A 16,994-nucleotide genomic window follows, 5' to 3' on the forward strand; every position below is an offset into this window, starting at 1 on the left:
TACTGGGACTCTACCTGGGTGGCCTGGGCATGAGGTGAAGCCAGCTTTGTGCTCATTGCGGGGGCCAGCTCTAGATGGTTCATAGATGCTCCACCAGGTCCCCATGTCTGTGTGGACGTGTGTATATACGTCGTAGGTGGGGTTCGCTTCCTCTCAAGAGCTTCAAGTTCTGCATTCCAATCTGGCCAACTAGGCCTAGTTGGGGCTGGTAAGGGCTGCGTAGGTGACTCACCGGAAGTCCTCTGGCCAACGAGGCCTGGTTGGGGCTGGTGAGGGTTGCACAGGTGACTCACCAGAAGTCCCCACCGCCTGTGTCTACAGCCTCTCAGGTCACCGTCCTTTGTACCTTCTTTGCTGTGGTCTTCACCCTCTACCTGATCCCCCTCACCATCTCCTCTCCCTGCATCATGGAGAAAAAGGACCTGGGCCCCAAGCCTGCCCTCATCGGCCATCGGGGCGCCCCCATGGTGAGTGCCCCCAGAGGGTGGGACTGGGCAGCAGCCATTGCAGGGGAGGACCCTGTGGGGAATGAATGCAATGTCTGAGATCGCAGAGCAATAGGGTTGCATGACGTCCCCTCAAGAGTGTGTGGGAAGGGCTAAGGAGAAGGCTTGAGACCCTGGTGGGCATGGATCCTGAAGAGAGCCCAAAAGGCTTCTGGTAGAAAAGTCAAATGCGCCAGCCTGGTCTACAAGAGCTAGTTTCCAGGACAGGCTCCAAAGCTCCAGAGAAACCCCCATCTCAAAAAAAAAAAAAAAAAAAAAGAAAGAAAAAGGAAAGAAAAGTCAAATGCTTATCAGAAGCCCTAGAGACACCAGAGGGTCTTAGCCTCCCGCCCTACACTGCCAGCCCTTGGCCTGTGGAGCCCAGAAGAGTTGTAAGCAAGTGACCTTGTGGCTAAGGCCAGGTCTGAGGCAGGAGATCCCAGTTCTAAACCACTTAAGGGAAGACAGTTGACTCAGGAGGGAGGAAGGGACAAAGTCCAGATCAGTGCCAGGATGCACCCCTGAGGTGCCAAGCGCCGCGTAGGAGAACTGAGCTAGGTTTCTGGGGCTTGGTACAGCCCCTGGGCAGCTGCAATAGAGGCATGGCTTCACCATCTCAGCAGGACTCCAGGCAGTTGGGCTCAATAGGTGAGTTCTAGGTTCAAGGAAGAGACCCCAACTCAGCGTACAATAAGATGGAGGGGGAAAGAAGAAGATACCAGCATCAACCTCTGGCCACTACAAGCTCCTGCGTACACATGTACCACACACACACACACACACACACACACACACCACAAAACGTGTCTGCTGGGTCTGCAACCCCCCCTGAAAGCCCTCCCGTGGTTCAGGCATTATTTTCTAGAAACACTCACAGCCTGTGCTTCTGAGCTGGACCCTGCCACTGAACCCCATGCTGGCACTGAGCCTGGTACCTCCTAGGGACAGCCAATGGAATCTGACCGGAGGTTCAGATAACTATAACACCCCCATCAAATTAACAATTCTTAAAATACTTATTTTCATTTTTATGTGAATGGTTGTTTTGCCTGAAAAAGGGTGTCAGATCCCCTAGGACTGGATGGAATTGTGTGTTGTGGGGGTCACCAGCCCCTTTGAGCCCCAGTTTGGGCTATTGCTACTGTGAAGAGAAGTTAAAACCCAACCTTCCCAGGTGGGTCCAGCCCCTGCAGGACAGGGGAAAGGGAAGTGAGGCAGTCTCAGTAAAAAGAAAAAAAAATTTAAGATGTACACCAAGTGGAAAAATACTATGCTGTACCGTGTGACGGTGACTCTATTACCGCCTTCCGTGCATTGTAACACCCTGCTGTTCCTGCCTCTCTGCTTTCCTGGGTTTTTTCCTGCTGTAGTGAAGCAAACCCTAGATATCAGACTGGATCATTTGTGGATGCTTTAGGGTTTATCTCCAACACAGAAGGACTTTCTGTTTTGGTTTGATCTACTTGTTTGAGACAAGCTGGGTTTAAACTACTACCAATCTTCCTGCCTCTGCCTCCCGAGTGCTGGGATTACAGGCGTGAGCCACCCTGCCCGGAACATAAGGACTTAAAGACAAACAGCAGGCTGGGGCGGGATGGCTCTGAAGTTTGGAAAAGCACTTGTCACGAAAGCCTGGCATCTGAGTTCAACCCCTGGAACTCACATAAAGATAGAAGAAGAGGGCTCACTCCATAAAGCTGTCCTGTGACTTCTACATGTACACACTGGCGTGCGCACGCACACACATGTATACACACACACACACACGTACACATTTACATAATGATAACACCCCCACCAAATTAGCAATTTTTAAATTTTTAAATAATTTTAAAGTACTTATTTTCATTTTTATGTGTATGGTTGTTTTTGCATAATGGTAACTATAACACCCCACCAAATTAACAATTTTTAAAATATTTCCATTTTTATGTTGTATGGTTGTTTTGTCTGAAAAGGGTGTCGGATCCCCTGGGACTGAGCGGAATTGTGTGTGAGCTGCCACGTGGGTGCTGGGAATCAAACCAGGTCTTCTGGAAGAGCAGCCAGTGCTCTTAATTTCATAGCCATCTCTCCAGCCCCGGATTAACAATTATTTGACATGACCTAATATTATAGTTTAGTTTTTCCTTTATTGTCTCCCAAAATATCTTTTTGTAGTAGAGATTTCTTCAAATCAGGCTCTAGATGACATCACGCAGGCCATGTGCTTGACACACGTCCCCTCTGTGCCTCTTCGTCTGTGACACTCCCTTCTCCTTTCTGCTATTTATCTGTTGACAAAGCTGTCACTAGGCAGCCTCCCGAGCTGTGCATTTGGCTGCTTGCATCCTGTGGTGGCTCATTTTGTCTGTTGTTTCATTTTGGAGACGGGCTCTCAGGGTGCATCCCAGAATAGCCTGGAACTCACAAACCTCACCCTCCTGAGTGCTGAGGTTACTGGTGTGTGCCACCATGCCTGGTTGGGGGGGGTCTTCATTTTGTGCTTGCTTTTATTTTTATTTTATTATAATGGTGCATATTTGCAGGTCAGGGTCTTATCCTCACGTGTGTGGATAATACTTTATTCTCACATCAAAGTCACCTCGCACACGGTGCCACTGTGTTAGGAACGTTCACAACTCATCTTCTCCTCCGCCTGTTTCAAACTACACAGGAAGTTATCAGCCAGTGCCCTCCCCTCCATGTCACGGTCCAGGCTCACGAAGTGTGTGTTCATGTGTGCTTCTCAAACGATTGCCGGTCTTTAGAGTTGACCGGTCTAAATTCAATCTCTGGTCTGGTGCTGACCCCTAGTGGTAGGAAGAGGCATGGCGATTTATTCTGCATGGACTCGAAAAAGACTTGAAATCTCACTCCCCAGCTAAATGCCCTCAGAGAAGAGTGAGCCTACATCCCCAATAGGCAGAAGATGGGGTGGGTCCTTGCGGGGGGAGAATTGCAGATTGTAAGGCAGAAGGTTGCAAGGCAGGACCATGCAGTACGATGGCCGGAACTGATCTGGGTGATCAGGGTTGCAGATTATTAAGTTGGGCATCAAGCATGTCTGGGTTTTAGTCTATGTATCAGTGTATAGATGGAGAAAATATTATCATGCCTGGATGAATGAAGAAACTCCTCACACCACAGAAACCCCATCTCTTCTCCTTCCCCCATCTCTGGATCTCTACCAGGACTGGGCTCTGAGATTAATCCAGTAGGAACTAGGAACTCCGTCTCTGTCTGTCCAAGACTGCCACAGGCCACAGGCCTGTGCAAAAGGCCATTTGCTGTCAGAGTCTTGCTCAATGCCTGTGATGCAGCAAGGGTAACGTAGTCAGAGTTACTGCTTGCTAATCCCGCTGTGTCCGGCTTTTACATGGTCCGTGCTCAGCACACTGCTGCCTGTGTCCCCAGGTCCCCTGGAAGGCACACATGTCCTAACAAATGCAAAAAAAACCTGAGTCTCAGAGCAGCTGTGTGGGTACCAGGGTTCCCACTCCTACAGCAAATGAGCCAGGTGGGAAACAGACCTCCCAGCAGGCTGCCAGCAGGTCCACTGGCTGGGGAGGGGTCATTAGGGACCCTTTCTCCACCCTCACCACCATTTCCTCTCCAGCTGGCTCCAGAACACACACTGATGTCCTTCCGGAAGGCCCTGGAGCAGAAGCTGTATGGGCTGCAAGCTGACGTCACCATCAGGTTGGCATGGCACAGAAGGACGGTGGCAACCCCTCCTTCCCTTCCCACAGCATCTGCATTTGGGTCTCTGGGTAAAACCCTCCTGTCCCGGCCTTAGCGATGGGAGGGCAGAGGCTTGGGTGATCCATGCCAGTCAGGCAACAAATGAGTTTGATGCCAGACTCTAGAATATAAAGAACAAACTCCTATCCGGGTCAGGTTTAGGTGTGGGGACCTGGAGCCCCTGCCACAGACACGTTAGAAAAAGATTTAGACCTATGTTTCTCTGCCAGGCAGAGTGCAAACACTTGGCTAGGAGACGCGAGGTACAGAGAATACAAGGACAGTAATGCTGGCTACGAGACCGTACAGAAGCCGGGCGGTGGTGACCCACACCTTTAATCCCAGCACTCGGGAGGCAGAGGCAGGTGGATTTCTGTGAGTTCGAGGCCAGCCTGGTCTGTAGATCTGTAGATCGAGTTCCAGGACAGCCAGAGCTAAATGGAGAAACCCTGTCTCAAAAAACAAAGCAAAAAGAGCCCATACAGAAGTGATGTACACATTTCCATCTATAGATACAACATATGTGTTTGTTCAAATGACGGGGAAACCCACACCAACCTGTCTCCTTACCCCTGAGGAGAGAAGGTAGGGCCACCAAATACTATTCCACAGGGTGTAAATAAACAGTTGCACCGTGTATGTGAGGTCACCACTCCCAGTGTGGACAGCATAGATTGTACGCATCATACCTCTCTGGCAGGACTGATAAAATGTCTTCAGGAGCGGGAAGCATGGTGCCCTGGATTGTCCCACACTATGGCACTCTGTGAACTGTGTCCAGCCCTAGTGGGATGATGAGGATGAGGGAAGTAATAAACTTTGTCAAGGGGACCTGTGCTGGCACTGTCATCGATACAGCATTTGGAGGGCTTGGTTTAAGGCCAGGCCCCACCACTTAGTGGCCACAGACCTTGAGATAAGTGTTTCCTGCTTAGCCTCCATTTCCCCCATTATCAAGAGAGGCAGTACTTACCTTCTAACATTGCTAAAAGGAACAGACCCACTCTTCCCCAGCCCTCCCCTCAACTGTCTTCCCCACTCGACCTTCACAGAGAGTCAAAGGACTGGTCCCTTGAACCTTTTGAGGTTCCCACTGGTCCAGTACTGTCCCCACGTAAGTGAGGAGTCTGTAGCTGACGTGGGAACAGGATAGCTGTGTCCTTTGAGGGTACGGAGAAGGGAGGGCTGCGATTAGGGGCAGGTGGTCACCCTGCATGGGTGGTGACAGTGACCCTCTCCTGCAGCCTGGATGGTGTGCCCTTTCTCCTGCATGACACCACCCTGAGGCGGACCACCAACGTGGAGCAGGTGTTTCCAGAGCTGGCCCGGAGGCCTGCTGCCATGCTCAACTGGACTGTCCTGCAGAGGCTCAACGCTGGCCAGTGGTTCCTCAAGGTCTGCCTGTACCTGGGCCTTGCCTAGGCGTGGGAAACATGGAAGGCTCCTAAAGGAGGAGGCAGGTGGCCATCAGCTCAGATGACCCTAGCCAGGCTAGACCCTAGCAATCCCCTCTGGGCTCTTGCATCCAGACCCCGTGACTATCTCTGCTTGTTAAGGGGTTTCTGGTCTGTTGGCTTCCCCTCTCAAGGATACTGATCCTTAATTGTTGAAGCCGTGTCTCTAGGGCTAGGGGTGTAACTCAGTTGGTGGAGTGCTTGCCTAGCATGGACCAAGCCCTGGGTTCAGTCCCCAGCAACACCTCATAAACTTGGTAGGGTAGCATCTCCCCAGCACTAGAAATGGAGGCGAAAATGATCAGGAGTTCAAGGTCATCCTTGGCTACGTAATGGACTCAAGACCACAGTGGACTGACTCCAAGCCGAGGGTTCTCTTGGGAAGCAGGTGGGAGCCATTGAGAAGAAGGTTAGGCATTCCTAAAACCCCCGACTGGGCCACAGCCCAGAATACCAACAGGGACTGGCTGTCCTGGTTCTCCATGCTCTATCGCCAGGATGGTGTTTGAAAGCTCCAAAGGGCTGGTGACAGCCGTGTATGTCCCTGTCTCTGCCAGACTGACCCCTTCTGGACAGCCAGCTCCCTATCACCCTCAGACCACAGGGAGATACAGAACCAGTCCATCTGCAGCCTGGCAGAGCTCCTGGAACTCGCCAAGGGTAATGCCACACTGCTGCTCAACCTTCGAGACCCGCCCCGTGACCACCCGTACCGTGGCAGCTTCCTCAACATCACGCTGGAGGCCGTGCTACATTCAGGATTCCCACAGCATCAGGTGAAGCCCTGTCCGTGACCCTGGCTTAGCCCCCACACCACGATAGACCTACCTGCCCGTCTCCAAACTTCAGCTTCCCTGTTTGTAAAACAGGGCTATGTGCACCTTATTTTCCTGACTGGTCCGTTCTGGGGACAGGAAAGAGTCCCAACAAGTGCTTTCAATCACTCAGAGGAGAGTGGGTTCCCTGTTACGTCCATGGAATTTGTCCCGAGTCACTGAGGCGTGACACTTTGGGATCCTGAAGTCCCTCTGTGACGCATAGTTCTCTAGATGCTGTTGACTGTGGTCAGGGTGGAGGGTGGGGTTGCCCATCTTGTCTTGACCAGGGAAGCTGATTGAATTGTTCACTGTGGGCTCCATTACTGTAGACAGGACTCTCTTTGACCCTTGAGGGATCTAGGAGGACTAGGACACTCACCCCAAGTCTGGAACTGAGAGGCCTGACTACCCTGTCTCCGATCGGCAGGTCATGTGGCTGCCTAACAGGCAGAGGCCTCTAGTACGGAAGATGGCTCCCGGCTTCCAGCAGACATCCGGATCTAAAGAAGCCATCGCCAGTTTACGGAGAGGTCACATCCAGAAACTGAACCTTCGCTACACTCAGGTGTCCCACCAGGAGCTCAGGTGCCTGCCCTGTGTCACCCCAGGGAGGGACTGTGTATCTCCCAGTTTGATCCTCCACCTGACACATGTGGGCACAGGGCAGAACACATCATCCTCCTGGGTGACCGTGAGGGGGACAGCCTGTTAGGGGTGCTCCCCCAGCTCAGGCAGCTGACCAGCCTCTGCCCCCTGCCCAGGGACTATGCATCCTGGAACCTGAGTGTGAACCTCTACACCGTCAATGCACCGTGGCTCTTCTCCCTGCTGTGGTGCGCCGGGGTTCCATCTGTTACTTCTGACAACACCCATACCCTTTCTCGGGTGCCTTCTCCACTCTGGATCATGGTGAGTTGGAGATTGTGGGGCCTGAGGGCACGTGGGGCTATCTGTCACTGCAAGGGTTCTCCCCCTGGGATGGTGGCATCCATGGTATGTCGGGGTGAGAGGGCAGCTATAGGCTAAGGCAGAATGGAATTGTCACAACCTCTGAGGTCTGCACTGAAGGCTGGGGACCCTGGGCCTGAACCATGGGAAGATCACATTGCCCAGTGACCAATACTCAAGAAGTTGACGTCTCCCTGAGTCATGGGCTGCTTGTTAGATTTGGTTTTAAAGGGAAGTTGTTCTACAAAGAGGCTGTGGTCAGGCTGGGTCTACTCAAAGGACCATGAGAAGTATGTGGGGTCAGTCATGGAGCTCCTGGGGACAGTTGAGCTCCCATCCCTGGCCTGGAGGTAACCCCAGGAGTGAGCAGAAGCTCCCCCACTGTGTCCCTGAGGACGCAAAGACAGGGAGAGAGGGAGCTTCATAGCTAAGAGTGTTGGCGGCTGTAGTGTTGGCGAGTCAGAGCTAGGTTACAGGTGGTAAAAAGAGGTGTGGGCAAGGCCTGAAGAGGGCCTCAGTCACGGACAGGAAGCTATGGAGGCCTGGCCGTGGGCTTTAGACTGATTGACTCATCATGACCCCTGCCAAGCCTGAAAGAGCCCACTTTCCAGCTCTTACCTGTCCATGGTCCATTAATACCTGCAACACTCTTCTAAGGTGACATGAAATAGCACGCAGGCAGGCAGGTGGCGGAAGTGTGCGTGTTGGAGATTTCAGGCCCCGTGGAGTTGATGGACTGCAAAAAGTGCCCCTCAGCCAGGCGGTGGTGACACACGCCTTTAATCCCAGCACTCGGGAGGCAGAGGCAGGTGGATCTCTATGAGTTCGAGGCCAGCCTGGTCTACAAGAGCTAGTTCCAGGACAGGCTCTAAAAAAGCTGCAGAGAAACCCTGACTCGAAAAAGAAAAAAAAAAAGAAAGAAAGAAAAGAAAAGAGAAGTGCCCCTCATCTGTCTGAGGCTGAGGGTGCTGAGGCTACACACAGGGGCCTTTGTTTTCCCCAGGCCCTGTGATCAATGTCCTCCTGCCCCACACAGGCGCCCCTTACCTATTTGTAAGGTCATAGATCCACTGCCAGGCACATGACGCCGTACCTGCAAATAAAGGAACCATTGTTTTTATAATCATTCGGCTCTTGCTTTGAGCTCCTGTAAGCTTACACACACTTGAGACTCAACACACCTCTTCTACCCTGAATACACACACACACACACACACACACACACATACACACACACACATACATACACACACACATACATACACACACATACATACATACACACACGCACATACACACACATACATACACATACATACACATACACACACACACATACACACACACACACACACACACACACACACACACACACACACACGCTGAACAACATGCCCAAAGTCCACACTTACAAAATAAAATATTGAGGAGCCTCAAGCTCCTCCCCTGCCCTTCATCACTAGTTTAATATAAGAGGTCCCACGGTCTGTGGATGAGCTCTGACCGAGAGCTGGTCTTGGGTCCTCTCTCCACAGCCCCCAGACGAGTACTGCCTCATGTGGGTCACTGCCGACCTGATCTCCTTCAGCCTCATTGTTGGCATCTTTGTGCTCCAGAAGTGAGTAGACCCCAACATGTCTACCCAGCCTATCCTCAGTGGGGCCCAGGCCCTGCCCTCAGCACGAGCTGCACGGCCTCTAGAATGAACACCCAGCTCTCCGGGGCTCAGAGCCAAACCTTTCCCCGATCCGCTGTGTGTTATCTGGTGGACACTGCTCTCTCCGTGGCCGGTCTGCCCGCTGTCGGCCAGGACATGGGTTCACTCCTAGGAGGACCGAGTGCTGGAACCTCCCATACCCCTTAAGACAGCCGGAATGCGATGGCCATGGGTGGAATGGGCGGTTGGGGAGGGGACGATGTTGGGCCAGCCTGGGGCCCTAGGCAACCAGGCATCCAGGGACTGGGGTTGGCTCTTGACTGACGTTCTTTCTCTGTCCCACCTGCTCTGATGGCGCATGTCCCTCCTCTCTCCCCTCCCCCTCTCTGCTGCACTCTGGCAATCTCGCAGCTATCACTTGATCAGGTAATTCTGATGTGTTCCCCTCCTGCTCCTCTTCCCCCCATTTCTGGCCACTCCCTTTCCAGGTCTGTCTGAAAAGCTGCTGTTCACTAAGCACTGGCCCTTTTCCGTGCCCCCTCCCGCCTCCTTTCTGCTCTCTCCTTTCCGGTTCCTTTTCCCCTTTGAGATGAGCCTGGCTACGTAGTCTAAGCCCTAAGTTGTCCTCCGACTGGTGTTCCTCCTGCCTCAGCCTCCTGCGTGCTGGGATTTATTCTTCCTGTGCTGTACTTTTTGGTCCCTGCTGCAGTTTTTGTGGGTGGGGACCAGCGTTTCCTTGGTAGGTGCTGACCCAGCTTCCCTCAGCACCCGAGTGTCTCCCCTGGGGAGAGAGGGTCCTCACATCCCCAAGTCCAGCACTCAGGGGGTTCTTCGCCACCTGCCCCGTGCAAAGCCCCATTTCTGTTTCTGTCTGGTCCCATTGGCTTCTGCCTCTTGGACTTTCTTTCCAGCGGGTCACCCCGTTTCTCTACATCACCTTCTCTTTTTCACTGTCTATGACCCACACCCTCACTCCTTTTCCCCAGGGAGAACCCCCCCCCCCAAGTTGCTTTCCTGTCCTGGATGTGCCTGGCTGTAGAGACCCTGGCCTGATCCTCTCCCCCAGTGGGTTCAAACATTAGTTTCTAAGATGAGACCTAGGTGTTAGGGGTGATCAGGTGTCTTAGGATCTGTGCTGGGTCAGATAGCTCTGCTGAACAGCTTCTAGGCTGGGATGCAGAAGCTGGAACCTGGCTATGGGACTGAACCCTTGAAAAGAAGTTTAGCTCATACCTCTTCTTTCCACCTGCTGAGTCCACATGCATTGGCTGGTGTGGTACTGGGCCCACCAGAGTTATTGTTTCCTGAGTGTCAGGGATAACCAGAGCGAGAAGAGGGAACCTGGGAGGTGAAGCAGGGGGAAGGAAGATCATTTCTCTGTGGGCCTCATTCTTTCATTCATTGATTCAACAAACACTCATCCAACACGACAACCTACCAGGCGTTGAGGCTAGCACTGGGGGCCCAACAAGGAGTCTGAGGAACAAGTACTGCCCACAAGGATTGGCAAAGCAGCCGGCCCAGCCAAGGCACAGTGCCCTTCCCTTCCTGCCTCTTGCTCCCCAACCCCCATCTGCCCAGTACTGACACCCTGTCTGTCCATTTCTGCTGTGCTAGCCCTGTCTAGAAACCCACAGTGAGTTTCATATGGACTCTTCACTGCCTCCAACCACCCGTCAGGGCTCCGTCTCCTGGGGAGTCGAGGGTACTTATTTCTAGTTGGATAATTCCACACCAAGTTCCTCTGACATCCTTGTCTGGGGACCTGTGAGGACCAATCCTAAACAAAACCTCTCTACAGTGTCCTCTTTGGCCCCTTCTGGCTTTTCTCAGCCCATTACATTGGTGGGTTTACAGGAAGCCTCTGCTGGGGTTACCTGAGGCTGGTGTGTTTATAAAAGTGGGTCATCAGTCACATCTGCTGAGCCTGCCCCCCACCTTCGCGACTGTCCCAACTAAAGAAAGCCGGGGCGTAACTAATAAAACTGCCTGTCTGGGCCAAGATTGCTGATAAACTAGAGGAGAAAGAAAGGCAGGAAAGCCCTGGCTGGGCATCAGTTGACTGCCCCTCTCTGGGCCTCAGTTTCCCCATTTGTGCTGTGGGTCTCTCGGGCCACATCAGGAGAAGCTATGGAAGTGGGCAGGGTGTCTGCTCCAGGGAGGCTGGGGAGGGACCTGATGCCCATGGGGCCGTCTCCGCAGGTGGCGCCTGGGTGGCATCCGGAGTTATAACCCAGAGCAGATCATGCTGAGTGCTGCCGTACGCCGGACCAGCCGGGACGTCAGCATCATGAAAGAGAAGCTCATCTTCTCAGGTGACAGCCTGCACGGGCCCTGGATTAGACGGTTCACATGTAACACAGAAGGACAGGTGGACATAACCTCTCCTCAAGCTCACACCCATGCATCTACTGAGGGACGGAAACACGTGTGTCTTCATGTCAGACAACCCCAGATCCAGGGGCTCAGTGTCAGCCCTTGGTTAATAAACCAAGGTGATGGGCTGGGGTGGGGTGTCTGTTTGAAGGTCCTACATTTCTCCTTAGTTCACATGTGACATCGATAAGTGACAGCCGTGCTCTGTCCCCTGCTGCCAGTCCCTGCTGCTCTTCCCAGTCTGACGAAGGCAGCTGTAAAGACGTGCAAAACTGGGTGTCACTGTACCTCTTGTGTGAAGAGCCAAAGCAGGAAGTGTGCCCTCCCTGGGGTATCAAGGAAGTTTTGGGGTGGTGACGTAACTCGGATGTAAGGGTGGCTGGAGGAGCCTGTGGAATGATCAGAGACGAGAAAGGGTGAGCTGAGTTACCTGAGGCCCTGTCTCAAAGCAAAGCAAAAGCAGCTAGTGTAGAACAGGGACTACATATAGTCTACTGCACTTGGAGAGGCCCCTGCCCTTGCAGACTGTGATAGGGGATGGATGAACCAGGCTGGCTTGAAACAGGAGACCCCAGTCCAGCCTGGGGAATGGAGGAGGTGTCTATTATATTGACATACCACAGATGGGGAGACAGATTTTAGGAAAAAGAGGGATCACTGGGAAGGGAAGTCACTGAACAGAGAGAAGCCTGTGTGTGCAAATGCCTGTGTATGTAAATGCCTGTGTGTGTGAGTGTGGGGTGTGTGTGTGTGTGTGTGTGTGTGTGCAAATGCCTAAAAGTTAGCACTGGGTAACAAAGCACCTAGGGTGCCGTGGTTTGGTTTCCTGTAGCAGGATGTTCCAGGGGGCAGAGTCAGGGCCCAGGAGGGACCCAGGGGGCCCCTGAATGCAGGCTCAGTGCCCACGGTTCAGTGCTAACTGGATCCAGTGATTACATCTGCCTTTTCGTGCCTCCCTCCCCTCCTTTCTCCCTGTCCTCAGAACCCATCTTCCCCACTCACCCACTCACATACTGTCTCCTCTGGTCCAACAGAGATCAGTGATGGTGTGGAGGTCTCTGATGAGCTCTCCGTGTGCTCAGACAGCAGTTATGACACCTATGCCAACAGCACAGCCCCTCCCGTGGGCCTTCGCAGCGGTGGCAGCCGTGCCAAGACCCTCACAGACCAGGGTGGCCACTAGCTGAAGACCTGTCTGCCTGACGTGTACCTAAGGTAGCATCTAGAAGAGAGGCACTGACAGAAACTGCCCCTGCCGTGGGAGCTGGTTCCGCAGCCTGCTTGAATGCCCCAAGCTCCTTTGTCAGTTCCAGCCTCTCCTTGGGAGATGACCTCTCCACGGAGGCCCAGGTGGGCCAGGACTCTAGCCTCTCAGATGCCCCTGCAGGCCTGGGGCTTTTCATCCGGGAAGTGTGGGCCTAGTCTCCTGGTCCATCTCACAGCCTGGAAGGTTGCCCCGTGGAAGTAGAGGGTGTGGCTGCGTCCCTGGGCCCACTCCTGTCTATCTGTCCGTGCTGTGAGATGAGAGACTCTGTTCTCATCCTGCCTTGAGGATGTGGGCTGGGCCTCACCCCTGCCTGGCAGCTCTACTCTCTGCACCCATCTCAAAGCACAAGGAAGTTCATCTCAGGAGGAAAACCAGTGGCTATGGTGGAGACATGTTCCTCCCAACCAGCTTCCCTCCACCGCTGGCCTCTGAGTCCCCGAGAAGTAGCTAGAGATGTCCAGAATCACAGGTTCAGGGTTGTTCTGCCTCACACCCAATTGTCCAACAGGCCCTCTGGGTGAGAAGAAGCCTTGAAGACCAGATGATCAACAGACTGATATGACCTCAGGTTCCCACAGCAGTGGCTGCAGGGCAATGGGCCACCCGGGCAAAGTGCCGTCAAGCATGGACGTCTGGCCAGAAATGCCTACAGTAGAGGGAACCTGTGGGCCAGGACAATTAAAGCTGCCGTCTAATGTGTGTTGTCTCTGAATTGTCAGTGGGGACACATCGTGTGGATTTGGGGTTGGGTGCTGGCCCCTGGGTTTGAGGAAGAGCTATATCACAGATGAAAATGAAAATGACTGAATATCTGAGCTCTTCCCTTGGTCAGTCATGATGCCGGGGCTTCAGCATCCCTGGATTGCAAAACCAATGAATGCCCCCCGGTGGGGGACAGTATAGCAAAGAGATCATCCAAGGTCACATAGCTTTGAACAAGCAAAGACAGGGCTACTCTGAGAATATCCACACTCATTCTTAAGATGTCTTGCCAGGGTGTGGTAGCACGTGCCTTTAAAAATTTTAAGAAATATTTATTTGTATGTACGTATGTGTATGGGTACTCTCAGAGTCCAGAAGAGTGTATTGGATCTCCTGGGTGATGGGAACCAAACTTGGGTCCCCTGGAGGAGCAGCCAGTGCTCTTAACTATATTGATCCATCTCTCCAGCCCCCAAGACGTCTTTCTGAAAAAACAAACTCCAGTGGACTGGAGAGATGGCTCAGTAGTTAAGAGTACTGGCTAATCCTCCAGAGGACCAGGTTTCAATACCCAACACCCACATGGTGGCTTCTAGCTGTCTGTGACTGGCTTCTACTATACATAGTACAGACATACATACAGGTGAAACACCAATATACATAAAATAATGTATTTTTTTTGAGACAGGGTTTCTCTGCAGCTTTAGAGCCTGTCCTGGAGCTAGCTCTTGTAGACCAGGCTGGTCTCGAACTCACAGAGATCCGTCTGCCTCTGCCTCCCGAGTGCTGGGATTAAAGGCATGTGCCACCACCGCCCGTCAAAATAATGTATTTTTTGAGGCAGGGTCTCTCTACGTAGCCCTGGCTGTCCTGGAATTCACTATGTAGACCAGGCTAGCCTTGAATCGATATCTCCCTTCCTCTGACTCACTAGTGCTGGGGTTAAAAGTGTGTGCTACCATACCTGGCTCAAAAACAAAAAAACTCCAACTCTGCTGAGAGTGAGAAAATGGGAGGACATGACCTCATGTCTAGCCTGGGATGACAGGCCCTCACGTCCAGTCTGGGAGGACATGACCTCATGTCCAGCCTGGGAGAGCAGGAACTCACGTCCAGCCTGGGACGTTTAATTTTCTTTGTGGCTAGTTCTTACATATTAATTTAACCCATCTCTAGTACTCCACGGCTTTGGCTTACCAGGTAAAGTTCTGGCATCTGTCTCTGCAGGGCTACATGGCTTCTCTCTGACTCCGCCTTCTCTTTCCCCACCTAGCTCTACTTCCCTATCACAGGCCAAGGCAGTTTCTTTATTCATTAATCAATAAAAGCAACACATATACAGAAGAACTTCCTACATTTCGAGACAGGGTTTCTCTGTAGCTTTGGAGCCTGTCCTGGAACTAGCTCGCTTTTGTAGACCAGGCTGGTCTCAAAGTCACAGAGATCCGCCTGCCTCTGCCTCCCGAGTGCTGGGATTAAAGGCGCGCACCACCACCTTGCTTAGATTTTATTTTGTATATGTGAATGTGTGTACTGTGTGGGCCGCCGTGAGCTATCGCATATGTGTGAGTAGGTTCTCCCCTTCATCTCTCTGGCCCCATGAGAAGCCTTAGAGAGGACAGTTTATACTAACACTAAACCACGATATCGTCCATCTTCAACCATCTCTAGGCCTACCTGAGCCTGGCAGGATCAGGCTCTGACAGACACAGTGGCCACCACACACACAAAGGGCAGAGCAGCAGGGTCACCTTTGCCCTCCTGCTAGTGAGAAGAGTCACCAGTACTGTCAGAGCTGTCGTCCGGTGCCTGTGGGTGTTCCGACAGAACAGCACAGGCTTTTACCAAGGCCACCTCCTCCCCAGATTGCTGTGCTCCACGGATTCCAGGCCCGGCATGTCCTTCACAGAAGCAGCACGTGGTCGTGCCAACCTCCAATCCACTTCCCCTGGCTGCAGGAAGCCTGGTGGACCTAGGCTATTCTGTTCCCTTCTATCCAGTTTCATCTGCTCAGTGCTGCTAACATGTCCTTCCCACTGTGCCCTCTCCAAGAGGCCCACAGGCCTCCAGTCACACACCACGGTCACAGGACCACATACATGCAACACACAGAGCCGAGAGAGATCCTTGCCACATACACATGAGCATAGGTCCACACATATGATGATAATCTCACACACACAAGCCTCTGACATGCAAATGAACAGCCACAGACACATGGGATATGCAAAAGCCCACAGTGACAGCTGTGCTGGGCAGGGATCATACATGTAGTGGTCACAAAGAGGCAGGAGGGAAACCTGGATCCATAGCTGTGACAGCCACATTCCTGGTGGCATCCAAAGCCATGTAGTCACATGTCCACACAGCCCAAGCACCTCAGGACTTCACCGTCACCGTGTTCGGTGCATGTACACACATATGGGTTCTAGAACACCTACATGCTGACAACCACCCCATCTACCTGAAGCAGACACCCCATATGCATACCATACAAACCCAGCACCCGTCACCCCCAATCCTCGAAACACCACTGCCCAGCATCGCACACACAATCAACTCCATGCTCTTCCACACAGCTCCCTCCCAAGACTGGCCCAAGAGCGGAACAAAAGCCCAGTGCCCATTCCTACCGGCTCCCTCTCCTCCCCTCCCCCCCCCCCCCCCCCCCCCCCCCGGCGTCCAGTCCCTTTGTCCTCCCGCAGCTGAGCCCAAGTGGGAGTCTAGGCAAAGCCAGAGTAAAATCGGGAGCTCAGGCTGCTAGCAGGCAAGCAGGCGAGGCAGCAAGCGACAGGCACGGGCTGGAGCTGCTAGAATCTGCAAGAACTGCAGTGGCGGAAGAGGGCGTGGCCAGGTAAGTACCAAGTACCTGGGACAGGGTTTCGGAAGCCTGGCTAAAGGGCTGTCTTGCTGTGGGAAGTGTCCATCCAAAGCGTGGGGGGCGGGGTTAGCAGGAGAGTGGAGTACCGAGCCGGTTTCCACTGACTGTATCTCAGTCAGCCCATGAACTTGCTTAGATTCTGAGATGAGAGAATGCTGATGGAGCCCCACGTGTGTCATTGGGCCCCCGGAAGGTGGGACTTCACGTTGGAAACGGAGTCTCCCATCACCGTGTGCCCGTAGTTCCCTGAACCTAGGGCAATAGGTGGCGGTAAGTATTGACAAAGTTCTTAGGAGGTGAACTTAAGGACCACCACAATACCGGGGCTGTGGGGGGAGGGGGGGACTGTTCTCCTGAGACCTGCCTTCTCGAGTCTCCGCCTAGAGGGTAGCTGCGTCCTAAGCTAGCTAAGGACAGCCCTGCTGTACTCCATGACCTGTCTCACTGGATCCCGGCTTGTTCCTTGAGGACACGCCCCCCATCCTAGCAAGTCTTGCGGAGCGGCTAGAATTAGCAGCCTGGTGCACGGTGAGCTTGGGCTGGTCGTCTCTACCCGGGCAACAGTCCTTGTCCATCAGGAGCTTATTTCCCGTGACGCTGAGGCGGTGGGTCCACTACTCAGCATGATCCCGCAGACGCTGCAAAAGCCAGGCTGATCTGCCCTGGAGCAGTGGATGGGAGAA

At 53.0% G+C, this 16,994-nt stretch overlaps 1 protein-coding gene across 1 annotated transcript in view; it reads left to right on the forward strand.

Moving 5' to 3' along the window:
• Gdpd5 (glycerophosphodiester phosphodiesterase domain containing 5) overlaps positions 1-13,410 on the forward strand; it is a 76,701-nt gene extending 63,291 nt beyond the window's left edge. Inside the window, exons 9-17 of the mRNA XM_038313729.1 lie at positions 322-467; positions 4,084-4,166; positions 5,453-5,603; positions 6,220-6,438; positions 6,908-7,065; positions 7,242-7,389; positions 8,964-9,046; positions 11,288-11,400; positions 12,496-13,410. Of these exons, the coding sequence (XP_038169657.1) occupies positions 322-467; positions 4,084-4,166; positions 5,453-5,603; positions 6,220-6,438; positions 6,908-7,065; positions 7,242-7,389; positions 8,964-9,046; positions 11,288-11,400; positions 12,496-12,644 (1,250 nt within the window). The 3' untranslated portion in view covers positions 12,645-13,410. The remainder of the gene's footprint in view (positions 1-321; positions 468-4,083; positions 4,167-5,452; positions 5,604-6,219; positions 6,439-6,907; positions 7,066-7,241; positions 7,390-8,963; positions 9,047-11,287; positions 11,401-12,495) is intronic.
• Positions 13,411-16,994: the final 3,584 nt, after the last annotated feature.

The sequence above is a fragment of the Arvicola amphibius genome, chromosome 12, assembly GCF_903992535.2.
Source record: "Arvicola amphibius chromosome 12, mArvAmp1.2, whole genome shotgun sequence".
Taxonomy (NCBI): Eukaryota; Metazoa; Chordata; class Mammalia; order Rodentia; family Cricetidae; genus Arvicola; species Arvicola amphibius.